This window comes from Balaenoptera borealis (genome assembly GCF_965194805.1).
Source record: "Balaenoptera borealis genome assembly, chromosome: 10".
Taxonomy (NCBI): domain Eukaryota; kingdom Metazoa; phylum Chordata; class Mammalia; order Artiodactyla; family Balaenopteridae; genus Balaenoptera; species Balaenoptera borealis.
In genome coordinates this window covers 93,925,574-93,945,277 of record NC_138874.1, presented here as the reverse complement: position 1 = coordinate 93,945,277, position 19,704 = coordinate 93,925,574, and the positions used below count along the sequence as shown (strand labels likewise).

Genomic DNA, 19,704 nt, shown 5'->3' with positions numbered 1-19,704 from the left:
AAAACTTCGAAAGACAGGCTGACTCTCTTGTTAGGGGCTAATGCAGCTTGTGACTTGAAGTTGAAGTCAATGCCCATTTACTATTCTGAAAATCCTAGGGCCTTTAAGAACTGTGGTAAATCTACTCTGCCTGTACTCTACAAATCCTGGATGACAGCATATCTGTTTACAACATGGCTTACTGAATATTTTAAGCTCACTATTGAGACCTACTGCTTAGAAAAGAAGATTCCTTTCAAAATATTACTGCTTATTGACAATGCACCTGGTCACCCAAGAGCTCTGGTGGAGATGTACAATGAGATTAATGTTGTTTTCATGGCTTGCTAATGCAACATCCCTTCTGCACCCCATGGATCAAGGAGTAATTTCAACTTTCAAGTCTTATTATTCAAGAAATACATTTTGTAAGACTGCCATTGATACTGACTCTTCTGATGGATCTGGGCAAAGTAAATTGAATACCTTATGGAAAGGGTTTACCGTTCTAGATGCCATTAAGAACATTCGTGATTCATTGAAAGAGGTTAAAATATCAATATTAACAGGAGTTTGGAAGAAGTTGATTCCAACCCTGATGGATGACTGAGGGGTTCAAGACTTTAGTGGAGGAAGTAATTGCAGATATGGTGGAAATAGCAAGAGAACTAGAATGAGAAGTGGAGCCTGAAGATGTGACTGAATTGCTGCAATCTCATTGTAAAACTTGAAGAGATGAGGAGTTTATTCTTACGGATGAGCAAAGAAAGTGGCTTCTTGAGTTGGAATCTATTCCTGGTGAAGATGCTATGAGGTTATCGAAATGACAAGAAAAGGTTTAGAATATTACATAAACTTAGTTGATAAAACAGTGGCAGAGTTTGAGAAGATTGACTTTAATTTTGAAAGAAGTTCTACCCTGAGTAAAATGCTATCAAACAGCATTGTGTGCTACAAGGAAATCGTTCATGAAAGGAAGAGTCAGTTGATGTGCAAACTTCATTGTTGTCTTATTTTAATCAATAGCCACAGCCACCCCAACCTTCAGCAATCACCACCCTCATCAGGCAGCAGCCATCAACATGGCGGCAAGTCCCTCCACCAGCAAAAAGATTATGACTCACTAAAGGCTGAGATGATGCTTAGCATCTTTTGGTAACAAAATATTTTTAAATTAAGGAAATTATTTTTTTTAGACATAATGATATTGCACACTTAATAGACTACAGTATAGTGTAAATATGACTTTTATATGCACTGGGAAACGAAAAAAATTTGTTGCTCGCTTTATTGCAATATTACTGTGGTGGTTTGAAACCAAACCCATATCTCCAAAGTATGCCTGTACAGGGACCGTAACTACCCTTCATCTTTAAAATTTCCGCAGGGACTTCCCTGACGGTCCAGTGGTTAAGACTCCATGCTTCCAATGCAAGTGGTGCAGGTTCAATCCCTGGTCGGGGAACAAAGATCCCACATGCCACACGGCACAGCCAATAGATAAATAAATAAATAAATAAATAAATAAATAAATAAATTAAAAAAAAATTTCCACAGCTTTACAGAAATAGAGACACAGATGTAGAGAACAAACTTATGGATACCAAGGCGGGGGTGGGGGTGGGATGAACTGGAGTTTGGGATTGACATGTATACACTACTATGTATTAAATAGATAACTAATGAGAACCTACTGTATAGCACAGGGAGCTCAGTGCACTGTGGTGACCTAAATGGGAAGGAAATCTGAAAAAGGGGACGTATGTCTACATATAACTGACTCACTTTGCTGTACAGCAGAAACTAACACAACATTGTAAAGCAATTATACTCCAATGAAAATTTTTTTAAATTAAAAATAAAAAAATAAAATTAAAAATAATTTCCCCAGCTTTATTATTTGGCTGTAGCCCTGTACAAGCATTTGAAAGTTAATTCAAACCAATAGCCAACATTAGTATTGAATAATGAAACTATAAAGGCATTTATAATAAAATTAGGACTAAGTCATCAAGGATGCCTGTTGTTACCACTAATATTAAAACCAACGTGTAGTTTCTAGCCAATGCAACAAAATATGAAACTGAAAAATTATACCTATGGGAAAGGAGTTAATGCATAATAGTGTACTAGGACTAATAAAATAATGCTCAGTAAGATGCTGGTTTCAAAATAAATATCCATACAGTTAGAAGATTTAAACACTTAGGAATACTCCAAAGAAGGAATGTGACTGACCTTAATGAAGACAACTACAAAAATCACTGATATAAAATATTTAAACATAGGCATATCCCTGCATGGAGAGTCCAGTTATTATAAAAATATTTCTGATATCTTCACAGAGTATAATTCATAGGTTTATCATATGTTTTAGAGAGCCAAGAGTACTTAAATGAAATGACTATTCTTCCAGAACAAAAAGTAGAGAATGGGAATAATTTGAAAGAGATTGATGCCAAGGCAGAGGGCCCTCTTAGCATTATGGTGCTATAGTCATGTAGAGTGTTGTATTGGTGCAGGGATCACTCCATCAATGGAAGAGTTGAAGGCTAAGGACAGACTCTAGAATATATACAGCTAAGTATATGATGAAGATGCTCCCCTACACATACACACACAGTAGATGATATGGATTATTCAACAATGGTATTAAAACTATGAGAACAAAAGTATCAAGTTAGGTACTCATGTCATACTGTACATCAAAACATATATCAAACAAAAATAAGAGTTCATTATAAACAACAAACCCATTGAAAAGTAGAAAAAATGTGGTAGAAAACTGAAATAATTTGAGGATGGGAAAGAACTTTTCACACGAAGGATAAAATTTTAAATAGAAAGACATGTTTTTGATTACATACAAATTTAAATCTTATGAACATCAAAAATACATGAAAAATTAACAGGCAAATAATAAACTGAGGGAAATATTTGGAACAAAGATGACCAAACATTTTCAGAGCATTTATGAAACAATAAGAAAAAAGACAGATATTCATTAGAACAATGGAATTTGCCCAAACCACAAGACTACCAACGACCAAAAACATAAAAACTCTTCCATCTCAATATTCACTTTAAAAAGTGTCTTTTAAACCAAGATGAGGTTTTTCTCCTTATCAAGGTCACAATTTTTTTGAAGCTCATAATTGCTAGGCAGAGTGCAGTGAAATTGATAGCATTCTTTTTTGTTGAAGGTCGGGGTAAAAATTGATACAAAGACATGAATGTAAAGACAGACATAGGAGAAGGCAAAGCTTGCATCTATGGAACCACACTGAAGAAGAGCAGATAAAGGAGGGGAAACCAGAGGCTCGTATGCAAGGAGTCAGAAGCCGACACTTCCCTGTTTTAGCATCCTCATGATGCACATTTTAAACACGTTGTTGCTAAGGCTTTTAATGTCACGTTTCATTTCTTCAACTGTAGGTACAAATGAGAATAGACCTTTTATAATTGTTCCAAGAACTGGAAGATGCTAAGCTAAGAGCCAGATATGGCCTAAGAGTCAGAGATATGGAAGTAAGGTAGAATTACTACAACTCCCCAGGGTTTTTCAAGTTGTTTGAATAATTTTTCTAATTACCATGTTTCATATATTTATGGAATATTTTATGGTTCTTGGGCCGTTTCAAGCCAAATGGGGACATACATGGTGCAGTATGCTCAGTTTTGTACTGAAGACTAGAGAGAGTGACCTTGTGGTCTTAATTCACTCTAGAATCTTTTAAACATGGATCTGAACTTAGCTCATAGCTTTCTGTTAATAGTGTTAGAAATCAACCAAAACATCTCTTATTCCAGGAGCCAAATGCTTTTGAATTATGTAAAAATTATTAGATAAGGGAAATTAAACTATAAGACTATAGTTAATCTGAACATAATGATTAAATCCTTGTAATGGATTTTGTATTTTAGGCAATGTTCTTCTGGACTACACTTTACTTTCGTTCAGTTACTGTGGCACCTACCTGGCTAGTTACTCCTCCCTCCCAGAATTTGAACTGGCCCTCTGGTAAGTTGCAGCCTCCTGCAGAATTCCTTTCATTGGGTCACATTTTAATCTTGTCCTTCTGGATTGTATCAAAGGACATATACATGAAAAATCCAGAACAAGGAAAAATGGAAGAAATAAAAGTCCTAATCATAAGGTTTAATATAGTCACTACTTTCAGGCAGAAAATTGACAGCATAAAAGCTAAAAGAGATTAATTACCATCTTTCTCTTTTTGTTAACCTGTTATATTTCCTTTGTCAGGTAAAGAACACATGGATAAGTACATAAAGTTTCATCTTTTCTTAAAACAAATGGTACCTTTGAATTATTTTCACATTTTCCACTAATGTTGAAATTAAGATGGTCTCTATATTAGAGCTCAGTTTGAGTAATTGTTTTTAGGGACGTTGGAACAATTATATGTTCAGAGAATGGAACATTATATCCCATTTTCCAGCTGTAGAGGAAATACTTGTGAATAAGACACATGCCTGGTCCTTGCTGGGTCCCTTCATGTGGCCACCTTCAAAGCTGCACTCACTCTTCCATCCATAATATAAACTGCTTCAGAGGGGAATTTGTCTTATTAAGGGGAAATACAGAATGTTCCATGAATGATTGAGGACACTCCTTACATACCAGCATTTCTCAGGAAAAAATGTAATAATCTAGATTCCGAAAACAACATTTAGTTTATGCAGAGTTACTTTTTTTAAAAACAGCTTTACTGAGGTATGACTGGCGTATAATATACTGCTTATATATATATATATATATATATATATATATATATATATATATATATATACACACACACACAACTTGATAACTTTTGACTTACCCATAAAACCATCACCATAATGAGGATAATGAATATATCCATCATCTCCAAAAGTTTCCCTTTGCTCTTCAGACCCTTCCTTACTGGCTCTTGCCACACATTCCTGTACACCATCGTTGCCCTGCCCCTCGCCCCCAGGGAACCACTGATGTGTTTACTCACACTCTGGATTACTTTGCATTCTCTAGAATTGCACATACATTATATACTCTTTTTTTTTGGTCTGGCTTCTTCCATGCAGCACAATTATTTTGAAATTCTCTCATGTACTGTGTGTTTCAATAGTTCATTCCTTTCTATTTCATGGTATGGATGTACCACAGTTTGTTTACCCACTCACCTGTTGATGGTTGTATTGGTTTGCTAGGGCTGCCATTAACAAAGTACCACAAACTGAGTGGCTTAAACATAGAAATTTATTGTCTCACAGTTCTGGAGGCCAGAAGTCTGAGATCAAGTTGTCAGCAGGGTTGGCTCCTGCTGAGGACTGTGAGGGACAGTCTGTTCCAGATTGTGAATAACTATCTTCGTGCTCACATGGTGTTCTCCTTGTATGTGTATCTGTCTCTTAATTTCCCCTTTTTATAAGGATACTGGTCATATTGGAGTCGGGCCACCCTAAATGGCTTCATTTAATTCAGTAAAGACCCTCCTTCCAAATAAGGTAACATTCTGAGATGCTGAGGGTGAGGACATCAACCCTTGAATTGTGGGGGACGCAGTTCAACCATAGCAATACTTAAAGGATGAGTAGGAATCAGCTTTGTGAAGAGGAAAAGGAAGAGGATTCTAAGCAGAGGACAGGCATGTGCAAAGGCCATGAGGTCAGAAAATATGGCGAGTTTGCAGATTTAATTAAGAGATCATAATGATGAGAACAAGAGATCAGCCATGAGAGGCAAGCCCAGAGGGTCAGTCTGAGGCCAGCTCATGAGCAGCCTTGTAAATATGTGACCACGTAGTTTACCATCCAAATCAGGACACTTGTGAGAGTGAAAGGGGTATGTTATCAATAATTAATACAGAAGGATACTCACCCTATGTATAAGCCATGCTAGTAGGCACGTCCTTTATCCTAGAGACATTGGGAGACTATTACGGATTTTAACCAGGGATGTGACATGATTAGATCTGCATGTAAGGAGACTCCTTCTAGTCACATCATGGAAGGATATTGGAGGGAAGGAAGCCATGAACATCAATTAGGAGGCTGTGGTGGTCCAGATGAGAGATGGCTGTGGCATGGATTGGGGTGGTGAGTATAGGGACAGAGAGAAGTGGAGATGTTTGGGAGGTGTTTAGGAGGCAGCACCATGAGGCTTGGTGACCGACTGAATGTTGGGCGTGGTGCTGAGGGAGAGGGACAGTTGAGGGTTTTACCCAGAGTTGTGACTTGGGAAACTTGAGGACGTTGTGGTGCTTTTCAGAAAGATATAGAGAGCATGGGTGGAGGGAGGTTGGACGAGGCAGTGGGGAAGATGAGTTGGGACAGCTGAGTGTGCCTGAGATAAAGAAATGGGGATGTCTAGTTGGCAGTTGATATATCAGTTAGGATTTAGGTTCAGTTGCTGTCACAGAAACCCAAATCACCCTAAAGAAGTGGCTTAAACAAGACTGAAGTTTCTTTCCCTCCCATGCAACAGTCCGGGTATGAGCAGCCCATGGCTGGTCTGGTGGCTCCCCAGTGTCTGGGACCTCTCTGCTCTATTCTGTTGTTCTCCCACTCCTAGCGTGTTGCCCTCTTCTCTAGTCTGAAGTGGGGCACCAGCCATGTATTCTGGGGAGCCATGTGGAAAGGAAAAGCATAAGGGGAAGGGCACAAACATTTGTTGGAATGCCTAGCCTGGGAGCTGCACACACCACTGCCACTTCGATCCCACTGGCCAGCTTAGTCACAAGTCAAATCAAGCTACAAGGGAAGCTGGGAAATATGGTCCTCACTGTGGGTGACATGTGCCTGGCTAAAAACCAGGGGTTCTGTTACTCAGAGGAAGAAATGGAGAACAGATGTTGAGAGACACAATTTGTCACTGTCCTAGATAGCCAGACCTAGAGCACAGGAGAGAGGGCTGGAGATTAACATTTGGGAGTTGTTAAATCAGATTAGTAATCAAAGTGCAAAAAGTGGATTAGAGCACCTACAGAGGAACCTCAGACAGAATCTAGAGGAAGACCAATAAAAGGGACTGAAAGAGGCAGAGGAATCTCATAGGACACGCAGAAGGAGCAGTCATGGAGCAAGGAGGGACAGAGGCATGGAGGTTCCAGAATATGCCTCAGCCTGGATTCCAAAGAAAGCAGAGCCTGAGGCAGAAGCTCACCAGCGACTTCTTTAGGAGGGAGTAAAGTTCCAGGTGGGAGGCAAGCTGGAAAAGGGGGCAGGGAAGGGGAAGAGCCAGTGTGAATGCGCATTACTTTACTGGGCACCACTTGGCTGCTCTGTCCTGCGGGTGGTCTTCTGAGAGGCCGTAATGGACTACTGTGAACATGGACAGTCCCTGGGCAGTGATGCAGGGGGCTGGGGAAGGGAGAGGAAGATATGGGAACTTACCCACCTACTCCTGTTACCCTATCGATCAAAGTTTCCCTGCCCAGGGTATTAACTCCACCACACTTTCAGATTTATTGCAACCTGGGATGGCCCTGGGCGTGTGGAGCAGGCATGAGGTGTGCCTGTGAAGTTAGTTGAAGCCTACACTGCTGGACAGCCATCGAGTCAGCTAGGCAGAACAGGTGGTCCAGGTCCCAGAAACAGTGCGAGGCCGACAGGTATGGGGTGTCCCATAAGAGCTGTATGACAGAGAGTCCAAGAGTCATCCCAGAAGGTAGTTGTGGTGAGCGGAGTCCAATCCTGCAGAAGTGAAGTTAGACAAGGACTGAGAAGTGCCTGCTGGGTTTGAGATGAAGGTGGATGTCAGTGGATCTTGGAGACACAGAGCTATGTTGATGGAATGGTGGTGATGGGATGCAGATTTCCTGGAATGAGGAGTGGGAGTGAGAAAGAGGAGGCTGTGAGTTTAGAACAACTCACTCACTCGGGAAGTCTGGCTCGAAGGGAGGGAGAGAGACGTGGAAGGGTGAGACTGAGGGAGGGCTTTTTTTTTTTTCTTAAGATAGTACAGATGAGCGCTTAACTTAAGTGCTGAATGGGAGGAGTCAGGAGAGAGGGAGAGTCTGAAGATGCAGAAGAGAAGGAATAATGGATAAACTAACATTCCTAAGAAGTCAGGACCTGTAGGGTCCAGAGCACAGGTGGTGAAATTGGCCCTAGGCAGGAGGAAGTATATGCCTTCATTGTAACAGAAGAGGAGAGGGAAAGAATGATACACATCCTGGCAGGTCATTACACTCGATAGCAGAAATTTGGAGGAATTCTCAGCTGATGGCCTCTGTTTTCTTTGTGGAAATCAAAGCCATTTACTGAGAGTAAGAAGGAGGTGGAGGAGTTTGAGGCTTCAGGAAAATGGAGAGTATTAAAAAAAACAGCACTTTAGAGAACAGGAGAGAAAACCAACCAGAGAAACATAGTAGGATTGGCGGTGGTATAGAGGGTCCCTGGGGGTGGTAACCACGAATTTATAATGTCACTGACACACATAGTCCTGTGATCTTTCTTCTTTTCTCTCAACTGCCCAGGCTTTCAGTCGTATCCATCCAGGGTTGATGGGTTTTCCCAGGCATCTGAGGCAGAAAGTCAAAAAATCCAGGGAACCGGTGATACCAGCAAGAGAATGGTTGATATTGATGGATGGGACCTTTGTGAGGGGGATGGAAAGAGGTGGAAGCAGCAGGGAGCTGATAGACAAGGCGAGCTCCACACCTATTAGTTCCAATTTGCAAATCACAACCCTGAATGGAGTTCTGGCTCCATTCAGGAGCCAGACAGCTCACATTAATTTTTTTTCTGTATATGTCATCTAGCAAAGGAACTTGCTCATGATAGGCATTCAAGATATTCTCTCAAATAGGTAAATGATTTAGTCTGTTTTAAGGTACTAGTACTGTGATTTTAAAAACTCAGTAAACGATCTACTGGCTTCAGTGTGTACAGTGCGTCTCGATCTATGAGGAGTACTCATGTGTGCTAAGAGATTTAGGTACCTACACTTACTTTTCAGCAAATGTGATGATATATTCCATTTCCTACATTTGAACGGGTCAAATCCAAATTTGATAAGGAGGATAAAACAGCCTTAGTAGCATATTGAAGAGTAATATTTTAAAATAGTTACTTTGCTTTCCTAGGAGGGCACACTATAATGATAAGCATAATTATTTATAAATTTGATATTAAGATCATAGATTAATAAATTATATCATAAATTCTCAACTTATGTAAATTGTTTTCAAATAATTAGATAAATGTTCTCAAGATATGAAATTCAAATGAATTATTTTTCACCAAACTCAATTTTCCTCTCAGGAACTGGGAATCGGGTGTCATTTTGTGCAAGAAATCACAACCCGGTATAGATGTGAGCCAGATGACCTTTAACCCCATGAACTGGCACCAGCTGTGCTTGTCAAGTCCAAGTGCAGTGACTGTGTGGACAATCGAAAGAAGTAACCAGGAGCATTATCTCAAAGCAAAGTAAGAGACTTCATTACAACACAACAAAGTGGGGATTTTTGTTTGCATTCATGTAATGTGATTGGATCAGTTTGGTGAATTAAGTGGCTTTATACATGCATCCTTTTTGTTTGTTTGTTTGTTTTCTAAATATTTTTAAATTAAGTTTTATTGGAGTATAGTTGATTTACAATGTTGCGTTAGTTTCTGCTGTACAGCAAAGTGAATCAGTTATACATATACATATATCCACTCTTTTTTAGATTCTATTCCCATATAGGTCATTACAGAGTATCGAGTAGAGTTCCCTGACCTATACAGAAGGTTCTTTTTTTTTCCTTCCTTATTTATTTATTTATTTATTTTAAGCAGGTTCTTATTAGTTATCTGTTTTATACATATTAGTGTATATATGTCAATCCCAATCTCGCAATTCATCCCACCACCATCACCCCACCCCCCTGCTTTCCCCCTTTGGTGTCCATACGTTTGTTCTCTGCATCTGTGTCTTTATTTCTGCCTTGCAAATGGGTTCATCTGTATATACGTGCATCTTAACTTAAAACGTTCTTTCTACATATATCAATATAATTTCCTTGGAGTGGTTGTTTGCATTTTGAAAGGATTCTCTGTGCTTTGATTTCCCACTGAGTTTGTTTTAAATATCAAGCTTTTCCCACATGGTTTAATTTTCCAAAATTGTATTTGCTCTTACTATTTCAAAACATGCCTATTGTGTGTATGTGTGTGTATGTGTATATATATATATATATATTTTAAAAGGTCATGTTTTCACTTTTTGCTCCTATTACTTTGATGCCCAATTGAAATCTCAAAAATAAGAAATTTTTAGATATGGGAAGTGTGTAGTTTATACCTTCAGCCACATTATCTGTAAATAAAAGGGTAGTTGCATGTAGTGAAGTCATGGAATTGCCTGTTTAAATAGAACTGGGTCAAAGAGAAGTTCTATGACCAATGTCCTGGTGATAGCTGATAATAATGGTACCTTTGTTGAAAAGAATTCAAAGACTCAAGGTGCCCCTGAGCTGACCATTCTCATCATACTCCCCAAAGTCAAAGAGTAAGGAAACGTTGGACATACACATCCTTGAAATTGCAGTTTTTGAAAAACTGCCTTCTTAAAGAGCAATGTAAAGCTAGTAAATGAAGTTTTCGAATGGAGAACCCTAAGAGAGGCACTTCTTTCTCCTCAGTATTCTTTATGTCTCAATTTCATTTTTACAAGAACCCATTGAATAGCCAAATCTGTCTCAAGGCAGAGTTGACAACACTGTACCTTTTTATAAAGTGGGTAATGTCGCTATCAGATCCTTGCCACGGCAGGCAAGTAATTTATCACATCTTTCTCTCCTTTTGCTTCCCTTGAATATTCTTCTTTAGTTCTGAATGTTGAGTTGTGATTTTTCTATAAGCAGATAAAGTGGGAGGCAAAGTGAGTGGATTGTCCTGGATCAGAAAACAAGTAGGATTTGAAAATACTTAGTTAAGTCTTACATTTGAGTAGTAAGTACTTTTTGTGTGATCATTTTTCAAAATTATTCATCATTCATAAAACATAACCAAAGACATTTTGAGTTTAATACATAAAGCCATGAATTCTCTAAACTCACTTTTATAGCCATGTTGTGGTTTAAAAGTAAATATTTGGCAAATCTGAAAATAAATTCTTGATACTAGAGGTTGTAAAGGTAGCTGAATACAACCTACATTTATGTTTTTTTTGGTCCATGTGTGTTGCCAATATTTAAAATTTGAGAATTTTCTCATAAATATACAGATTATGATTTTCTCTTGAAATTTTGGAACCAAAGTTCTCACAAGTCAGCAAACCCTCTTGGTTGGAACTGAGTGGTGCCTGCCAGCTTTAGGGGGTGTATATAGAGAAAAAAACTCAGATTTTCTTTCTCTATGTAGGCAAAAGCCTAGTTCTTCCCTACTGTGTTTTTCTTCTCCATGAGTCTCCTTTATTACAGTGAACACTTCAATTCTGACATTTGTGGAGGAGGTTTTTCCCTGCACCAAGCAAATCTCCTCAATACCAGCTGGGTGTCTTACCATTCAACTCAATTCTGACGCTATCTACCCAGAGACAGAATCAGATTCCATAGGCTAAGGGTTCAGTCCTACAAGACTGTCCTCCCCTTTCCGCTTCAAATGCTAGCTGCAGCCCAGGTTGTTACCTGTACTTCTGACTAAGTGGCTATAGATTAGAGGTTTCAATGACCCCCTCCTTGGGTTCCATTAATTTGCAAGAGCAGCTCACAGAACTCAGGGCAACACTTACTTACATTTACTAGTTTATTAAAGGATATGATAAAGGATACAAATGAGCAGCTAAATGATGAGATACGTAGGGCGAGGTCTTGGAGGGTCTTGAATGAAGGAATTTCCGTCCCATGGAGTTGGGCTGCATCACCCTCCCAAGTGTATGTGTTCACCAACCTGGAAGCTCTCCAGACTCCCTACCATTGTGATTTTATGGAGGCTTCCTCATGTCGCATGATCAATTATTTGCTCCATTTCCAGCTCCTCTGCTCTCTCTGGAGGATGGGAGTTGGGGCTGAAACTTCCAAGCTTCTAGTCATGGCTTGGTCTTTCTGGTGACCAGCACCCATTCAGGAGCCATCCAGGAGCCCACCTAGAATCGCCTCAATAGTAAAAAGATGCTCCTAACGCTCTTATCACTTAGGAACTTACAAGGGTTTCAGGAACTCTGTGCCAGGAAACTAGGAAGAGACCTATATACATACTTTCCACTGTCTCACAGGAGGGAAAACACTTTCCCATCTGCCATAATCCTACCTGGCCACACATCACCTGCTTAACCCCTGTCAGTGTTCAAATTTACAATTCCTGCTTTACATATTAACTTTAAAATTTTTTGAAAAATCCCTATATACTTAATTTATGACTGTGTATTACTTGTACTTTTACGATATATATTTTTAAATCTAGTATTTGGTTTCATCTGGTTTTTCCTAGGTTTTTTTAATGAGTTGTAACACCTCCCATTTTGCTTACCACTGATATGCAGCAGTTCCATCAATGATCCGTTTCTGTTAATCTGATTATTCTGATGTCTCTTTTTTCCACAGGTCAGTAAAACTGCCTATGGAAGATGGGTCATTTTGTAATGAAACAGATGTAGTTTTTCCCCAGTCGTTGCCCAAAGATCCTATCTATGGACCTGTGCTCCCCGTGTCAGCCATTGCCGGACTAGTGGGCGAAGAGGCCGAAACTTTCAGGGTAACGACCTGGCCCCTCTCCGTGTTTGCCTGTTTGCGTTCATGACCATCCCATGAGACGTGCAGGATAGAGAGGCTCTTCCTGGTTTTTATTTCAGGCTAGCCCTGGAGGCCACGAGAGATGAAGGCTCTGGAGTTTTGAGTTTGGGTGACTAGGAAGATGATGGCCTTGCTAACTGAAACAGGCAGCCCAGATGTGATTTCAGTTTTGGACATACTGACTTTGGAGTGCTGGGCAGCTTCCAGGTGGAGATGCCAGGTGGAAGCTGGCAACTTGGACCTAGTGTCAGGGAGGAGAAGGCAGGGCTGGAGACACAGTGTGTGGTCAGAGTCATTCCCCCAGAGAGGACAGTGGGAGCGTGGCGGTGGGCAGGGGATAGGGGGTGAGGAAAAGGAGAGAGAGGGTGTCAGGGAAGAGAGCCGGAGAAGAAGGAGTCAGCCAAGAGACAGGAGGAAGAAGAGGAGCCTCAGGAGGAACAGGCACAGAAGCAGGAGCAAATCCAGGAGAAAATGAGGCCATGGAAAGCGGTGGAAGAAAGCTTCATAAGGGAGTTTGCCAAGTTACTCATTTTTTTTCATGCAACAGATACTTATCAGGCTCCTTATAGGTAGCAGGCACTGTTTCAGGCAACAGGGTCGGATGGCGACCAACCAGGCATAACCCTGCTTCTTGGAGCTTCCATTCTACCAGTGAGACAGAGCGGCAATGCCACCAACACCAGAAGTAAAGAGATACAAATCATTGCGAAACGTGACAGTTATTACAACAGGATAAATGAGAGGTGGGCGTGGGCTGAGGGAGAGATTAACATGCTGCTCAAGGAAGGCCTCTGGGGAGATGACTCTGAAGGACAAGGAGGCGTTCCTCTGACTGTAAGCAGGGTAAAGAGTGTTCAGGCAGAGGGAACTGCGCCTGCAAAGGCCCTGGGGGAAGGAAAGAACTCTGTTTGAGGAGCTGAGAAAAGAGCCCTGTGGCTGGAGCAGAGTAAGTGAGGGGGAATGAGGTGCCGTGATGGTCGAGAGCGAGGCAGGGAGCAGAGAGTGACACATGCAGGGCCTTTGGGATGAAGGTAAGGAGCTGGATTCCGCTGAGCCTCTGGAACCCGGGTTATGTGAATGCTTGTGTGAAAGCTCCAAGCCCAGGAGAACAGAAGTAGAGTTTCCCCAATGTTTCTGAACACTGCAGAGAATTAAGCTATAGATGTTTAAAATAGTTCCATGTGATAAGTAGTTTATCAAAAAAATCTCTGGCCAGCAAGGGAAAAGGTTGTATGCTCTTAGTATTTCCTCTAAAGGATGACAATTACTCACTTTTTTTAAATTACAGAAAATAACTAATTCCTTTTAATAGTACAGGTCTTACCCTTGGAAATGCAACCACACTCAGCCACAGTGGGGCAGCAAAGTAAAAACAAACACATCAGCCATCAAGGTTTACAACTTGAAACAATGTTTCTATGCTTAGCTTTTGATGCCAAAGAACCCACATTTTCAACCATCTCAAACGTGTGTGTGTGTGTGTGTATGAGTGTGTATGTGCAGCAAATTTCTGTGGGAGCCTCCATCATTCACCCTTTGTGCCAACTTGATGGATCCTACATAAAATTCAAGTAATTGTTCTTGTTATTTGAAAAATGCTATGAAATGCCTCCTTTAAATAATTAAATGTGAAGTTACCATTTTTAAAAAGTGCTCATAATAAACAGACATCTTTATTTCCTAGGACTTTTGTAACTCAGTGTATTTTAACCTTTTTCTGAAAACAGAAATTTAATATTAAAGTATGACATCTCTAAATCATACAGGGAATATTATTAAAGCCATTTACTTTACATTTAAATTAGAAATCAACTTTCCCAGTATTTACTTCTTTCATCTTATAGACAAATAAGGTGAGAAAAATTGGTAAAACATTGAGTAATGTCTATACAATGAGTGAAAGCATAACTAAACTTAGATCTCAAATGTCTTGATTCTATTTCTTCCTTTGAATGAAATTTCTTGTGATCCAGTACCAATGGCAAAGAAACCAGTAATGACTTGACCTATTTAAGGGTCTTAAAAATTGACAAATGTGGATTTTTATAAAATTACAAATATTAAGTACTCCCCTTATTTCTCTTATAGCTAACACTAAAAAGGCACATGATAGGACTTTAAATAGGCCCGCATCACGTTACACAACTTATTTGGGGCATTAGAAATGGTATCCAGTAGTAGCATGGGGAAAATCAAAGGCAGATGTTATCTGGGCAGAAACTGGATCCAAGATAGTGAATTTAATCTCAAGGGTCCAGTTTTCTTTTTCCATCTACTTTTTTTTTTTTTTTAAAGCAGAAGTTGCTAAATAGAAATTCCTTTTAAAACTCAAGTATTCTGACATACATTCAGATGCTTACAATTTCTAAAGCAATATTAAGTTGGGCTTGAGTTTTTTATATTTGATCCTCAAGTGATCAAAATGTTTGATTCCAGAGGACTGAACAAGGAGGTGGTGTTACCAACAAATACTTTTAAACACTATAGGCACCTTTTCTTTTAAAATTCTCAGTTTCCAGGATTGAAAATTATTGCACATCTGCTTGCACCACATAATATTACATTCATTTTTAAATGGCACAGAACATATTTACTGATGAAAGAAAAGTAATAGGAAGACAAGCCCAGGTTTATCTTAAAGTAAGAAAAGCCACACACAATACTAGTTTAGTATACCAAGGCAAGAAAATTCCAAGTTTTAATCCTCACCTTCTATGGCATACATACAGATTCACTGGTATTGTGAGAACCAGATATATGTGGTTTTTTAAAGATTTTTGAGCCCATTGCCATACGAGGTAAGAGTCTGTCTTTTTGTGATTTATAGTCTAAGGTCATCAAGACAACCCAGGCAACTTTTAAATAATGATGATTAAATAATGGTAGTCAGGGCTTCCCTAGTGGCACAGTGGTTGAGAATCTGCCTGCTAATGCAGGGGACACGGGTTCGAGCCCTGGTCTGGGAAGATCCCACATGCCACGGAGCAGCTGGGCCCGTGAGCCACAACTACTGAGCCTGCGCGTCTGGAGCCTGTGCCCCGCGACGGGAGGGGCCGCGATAGTGAAAGGCCCGCGCACCGCGATGAAGAGCGGTCCCCGCACCGCGATGAAGAGTGGCCCCCACTTGCCTCAACTAGAGAAAGCCCTCGCATGAACCAAAGACCCAACACAGCCAAAAATAAAATAAAATAGATAAAAAAAAAAAAAAAAAAAAATAATGGTAGTCAGTGAGTAACTCTTTTCCCTCTGAGTCAAATCTCAGTTTAGACACCACAAAAATGTCATTAATCAGCAACAGTTTAATCCTTTTGAGTGGTTTTGTCCCCTTTTTTTTCCTGCCCACTGGGTGGCGAAATTGTTACTCAAGTATTTATTTTCTAACAATCCAAGGCTATGAGGGCATGAAATAGGCCAATCATACAATTAAAGACAATGTATCCTTTAAAAAAATTATCCTGTGGAGTGCTCCTATGTATGATATCTGCCTTAGTCATATTTCCAGGTTCATCCCAAATGATAGTTCTCTCTCTGTCCACTTCCTTCACTCCACCAAGAAGAACAAATTGCTTTCTCATAGATTCTCTTTAATATTTAAACACTCTTCTACTATAGCCTACTATGTTTTCTGATTCTGATGTTTGTTGATACTACTTCTTCCCTCGATAGGTGATTATCCTATTGAGAAGAGGGTTCTCTTAGCAGTTGGCACAATACCTGCTATATAATCAACACCCAATAAATGTTTGTGGAAATATCAATTATGCAACAAATTTATATCAGTTGGGAATCCAGCAGAGTAGTTACTTTGGCAGTGCTACACCTGCTTTACCTTGAATCTGTAAACCTTTCCTAAATTAAAGAGCAGTATATATTATTCAAATAACTGAGTATTTATTACAACGGTGGCTTGCATTATCGAAGAGTTTTGAATGAAAAAATGGCTGTTTATATAGGTTTACAGTTATTCCCCAACTATGAAACCTATTCCACCTTCCCCTGCTTTATTTTTCTCCCACAGCACTTTCAACACATAACATTCCATATATTTAACTTCTTAACTTATTTTTACTCTGTTTTCCCTCACCAGGATGTAAGCCCCATGAGGGCAGGTGTGTGTGTGTGTGTGTGTGTGTGTGTGTGTGTGTGTGTGTGTATTTTGTTCACTGCTACATCCCTGTAATTAGAACAGTGCCTGTTATGTAGCATAAGTATTTGTTAGATGAATGAATAAAGGAATGAAATACATATGGAGCTCTCAAGGAATTTAAGAATTCTGTTAATTTGGCCATTAGCTTATTAAAAATGTTTTCTGTCCCAAATAAGGATGTACCACTTTTATAATTAGAAACAAATAAAAATATTATTAAAAAATGTTTTCTGTTCCTATGGCTGTAAGGATGCCTAAAGAAAGCAAAGACGTTATGTTGTAGCTAATGCAATTCTAAATAATAGTATAGCATTAAAAAAAAACTAATATAGTACTAAATGTTATATTACAAGCAAATACATCTGTAAATAAATAAATAAAAGTAAGGTAGTATGTTTGACTTGTTTAAATAGAAAGGAAAGAAAGCCATGTTTTATGTTATGTTATGGTATGGTATGTTATGATATGCCATGTTATGGTACCCTGAATTCAGGATCTTAATCAGTGCTGTGGAGGGCACATGCCCAGAATAGCTGCCATGGCTATTTTGACCTCTGGAAAGGAAAGCAGATGGTCCAGGACTTACAAGGAGGCCTGCTCTGTGTGGACAGAAAGGAGGAGTGACCTCTCCCCTGCTGGACACAGTGTTTAAGGCTGCAGGGGGCATAACACTGAGATACTATCATCTAAGGAACAGATCAGCAAACTGTCACCTGCTTTTACATGGCTTCAAGCTAAGACTGTTTTTTACATTTTTAAGTGATTTAAAAAAAAAAGGGATATGTGACAGAGACCTATGTGGTCTGCAAAGCCTATTCTCTACCTGGTCCTTTACAGGAAAAATTTGCCTTAGACCCTTGGTCCATATTATTTTTAGTTCCCAAAACCAACATTTCTTCTAGGTACGTCCCAAAGATTTTGTGCATTTCTCTCTGAGTTTTCCATGGAATCAAAGTCAAGTAGGATGTTTCATGAACTAGAGAGGCTACCAGAGGCAGACAAAGTGTCCTCTTATTCCCCGTGAGAGTTAACCAAGCAGAGGATCGAGGCCAACCTCTGCATAGCCACTCAAGGAAAATCACATTCATGTCCCCCTGCAGAACCAGGAGGGGAAAGGTTGACCAAAATCTTCCTCAAATGGTGTGATTTTAGCTAAACAATGACTTTAGACAATGACTCTTAGATCCAAGATATCAAAAAGTCCACCAAGAAACAGTGTAGACGTTATTACTCAAGAATTTTGTGGGACTTCCCTGGTGGTGCAGTGGTTAAGAATCCTCCTGCCAATGCAGGGGACACGGGTTCAAGCCCTGGCCCGGGAAGATCCCACATGCCGCAGAGCAACTAAGCCCGGGCGCCACAACTACTGAGCCAGCGCGCGTAGAGCCCGTGCTCCATAACCAGAGAAGCCACGGCATATTCATCTGTTTTGTCTTGGAAATTGTTTTTGCTGAGTATTTCTCTGGCTCTTAAGCTATGACTGTTGTCTTAACACAAGGTTTTAAATCTTTCCTTGAAGCCTAAAGATGATCTATATGCTTTGCTTCACCCGACTATGCACTGCTGGACTCCAACAAGTGACCTATATGTTGGCTGTGAAGAGGGTCATCTTTTAATGATTAGTGGAGAAAACTTGAAGGTAACTGTGCTTAATAAGATAGAAGACGGACCACCAAGGGGTAAGAAACTGCTTTGCTTTATCTTCCCAGAAGTGTAGCCATTGGTGATGGTTTTGTACTTGACAGTGGATGTTGTGTTCCCTATTTTTCTCTTTCTAGAGACATCTTTGATTCCTCCTTCTTTATCCTCTAGTTTATTACCGAGCCCTCTGTATGTTTCTTGTAGCTAACATGTTTATTGAGTGCTCTATGCTCTAGGCTTTCTGCTATCACTCTATATGTATATTTCACATAATCCTTAAAACAAATTTGTAAGGAAATACATTTTTATCTTCATAATATAGATGAGGAAATGGAGGCATTAAGAGGTTAAGAAACATGCCCAAATTCACATAACTAGTAAATTATGGAGCTGACACCTGAACCCAGACAATGACTTCGGAGTCCAAGTTCTTAACTACTATGCTATATCCTTTCCCATACATATGCCTGTGTGTTTAATCAGCTAATATGCCTTCCACAATGACCCTTTCTCCACAAGACCTTCTTTTAAGACCAACTGCCGTCTTGAAAATTACTTTTTGTTGCTTGGTTAGAACTTCTGAGAGAATCTGACCTATTCTCCTTGGATCTGGTGTCCATTCCTGGTCCCATCAGCTGTGGCCAGAGTTGGGCCTGAGTCAGAGAAGCCAATGTCACCTTGTGAGGGGCTACGTGTAGACACTTTGAGAAGGGATTCTCACCAGGGCAAGTTCTCCAACCTAACCAAGGCACTCTCCACTCCATTTCCTCTTATTCTTTCACACCTTGATTTCTGCAGCAACCTTAGGGCTGACTTCATTGACCTTAATCCGCAAGTGACCCAAATCAGGCATCTCATCCCTGCCAAACCGCGTTTCTTGAAGACCATTTTAAACATATAACTCAAGGACTACTTTGCCTTGATTTCAAGCCCTCTCTAATCTAATCTTACCCACGCCATTAATATTATTTCCTGCTACTCCCCAGCATGAGTTTCCTGATCTAGCCAGTCATTTCTTCCCATCATTTTACAGACATACCACCCAGCTCATTCCCTTGCCACCTTACTCTCTGAATCCTCCAGTTCCCAGCTCAAACACCACATCCTACAGCAAGTTTTCCCCAGCTGCATGTCCCTTATCTGCTCCCTCTCCTGTTCCCTGACTCACTCCACGGAGAAAGTGAAGCCATTAGGTTCAACTTTCCTACCCCAGCC

At 40.0% G+C, this 19,704-nt stretch overlaps 1 protein-coding gene across 12 annotated transcripts in view; it reads left to right on the top strand.

The window, feature by feature from the left end:
* Nucleotides 1–19,704, top strand: part of CFAP43 (cilia and flagella associated protein 43) — a 116,471-nt gene that overhangs the window by 15,069 nt on the left and 81,698 nt on the right. For 11 of the 12 annotated variants that reach the window (XR_014249242.1, XM_082408220.1, XM_082408226.1 and 8 more), the window contains 4 exons: nucleotides 3,904–4,000; nucleotides 9,247–9,414; nucleotides 12,513–12,663; nucleotides 18,368–18,527. Coding sequence is in view for 10 of the 12 variants with exons in the window: in XM_082408226.1 (XP_082264352.1) it covers nucleotides 3,904–4,000; nucleotides 9,247–9,414; nucleotides 12,513–12,663; nucleotides 18,368–18,527 (576 nt within the window). In the remaining 2 variants the exon portion in view is untranslated. Of the gene's footprint in view, nucleotides 1–3,903; nucleotides 4,001–9,246; nucleotides 9,415–12,512; nucleotides 12,664–18,367; nucleotides 18,528–19,704 lie in introns of those variants that run through there. The other variant, XM_082408221.1, reaches the window with a different exon arrangement.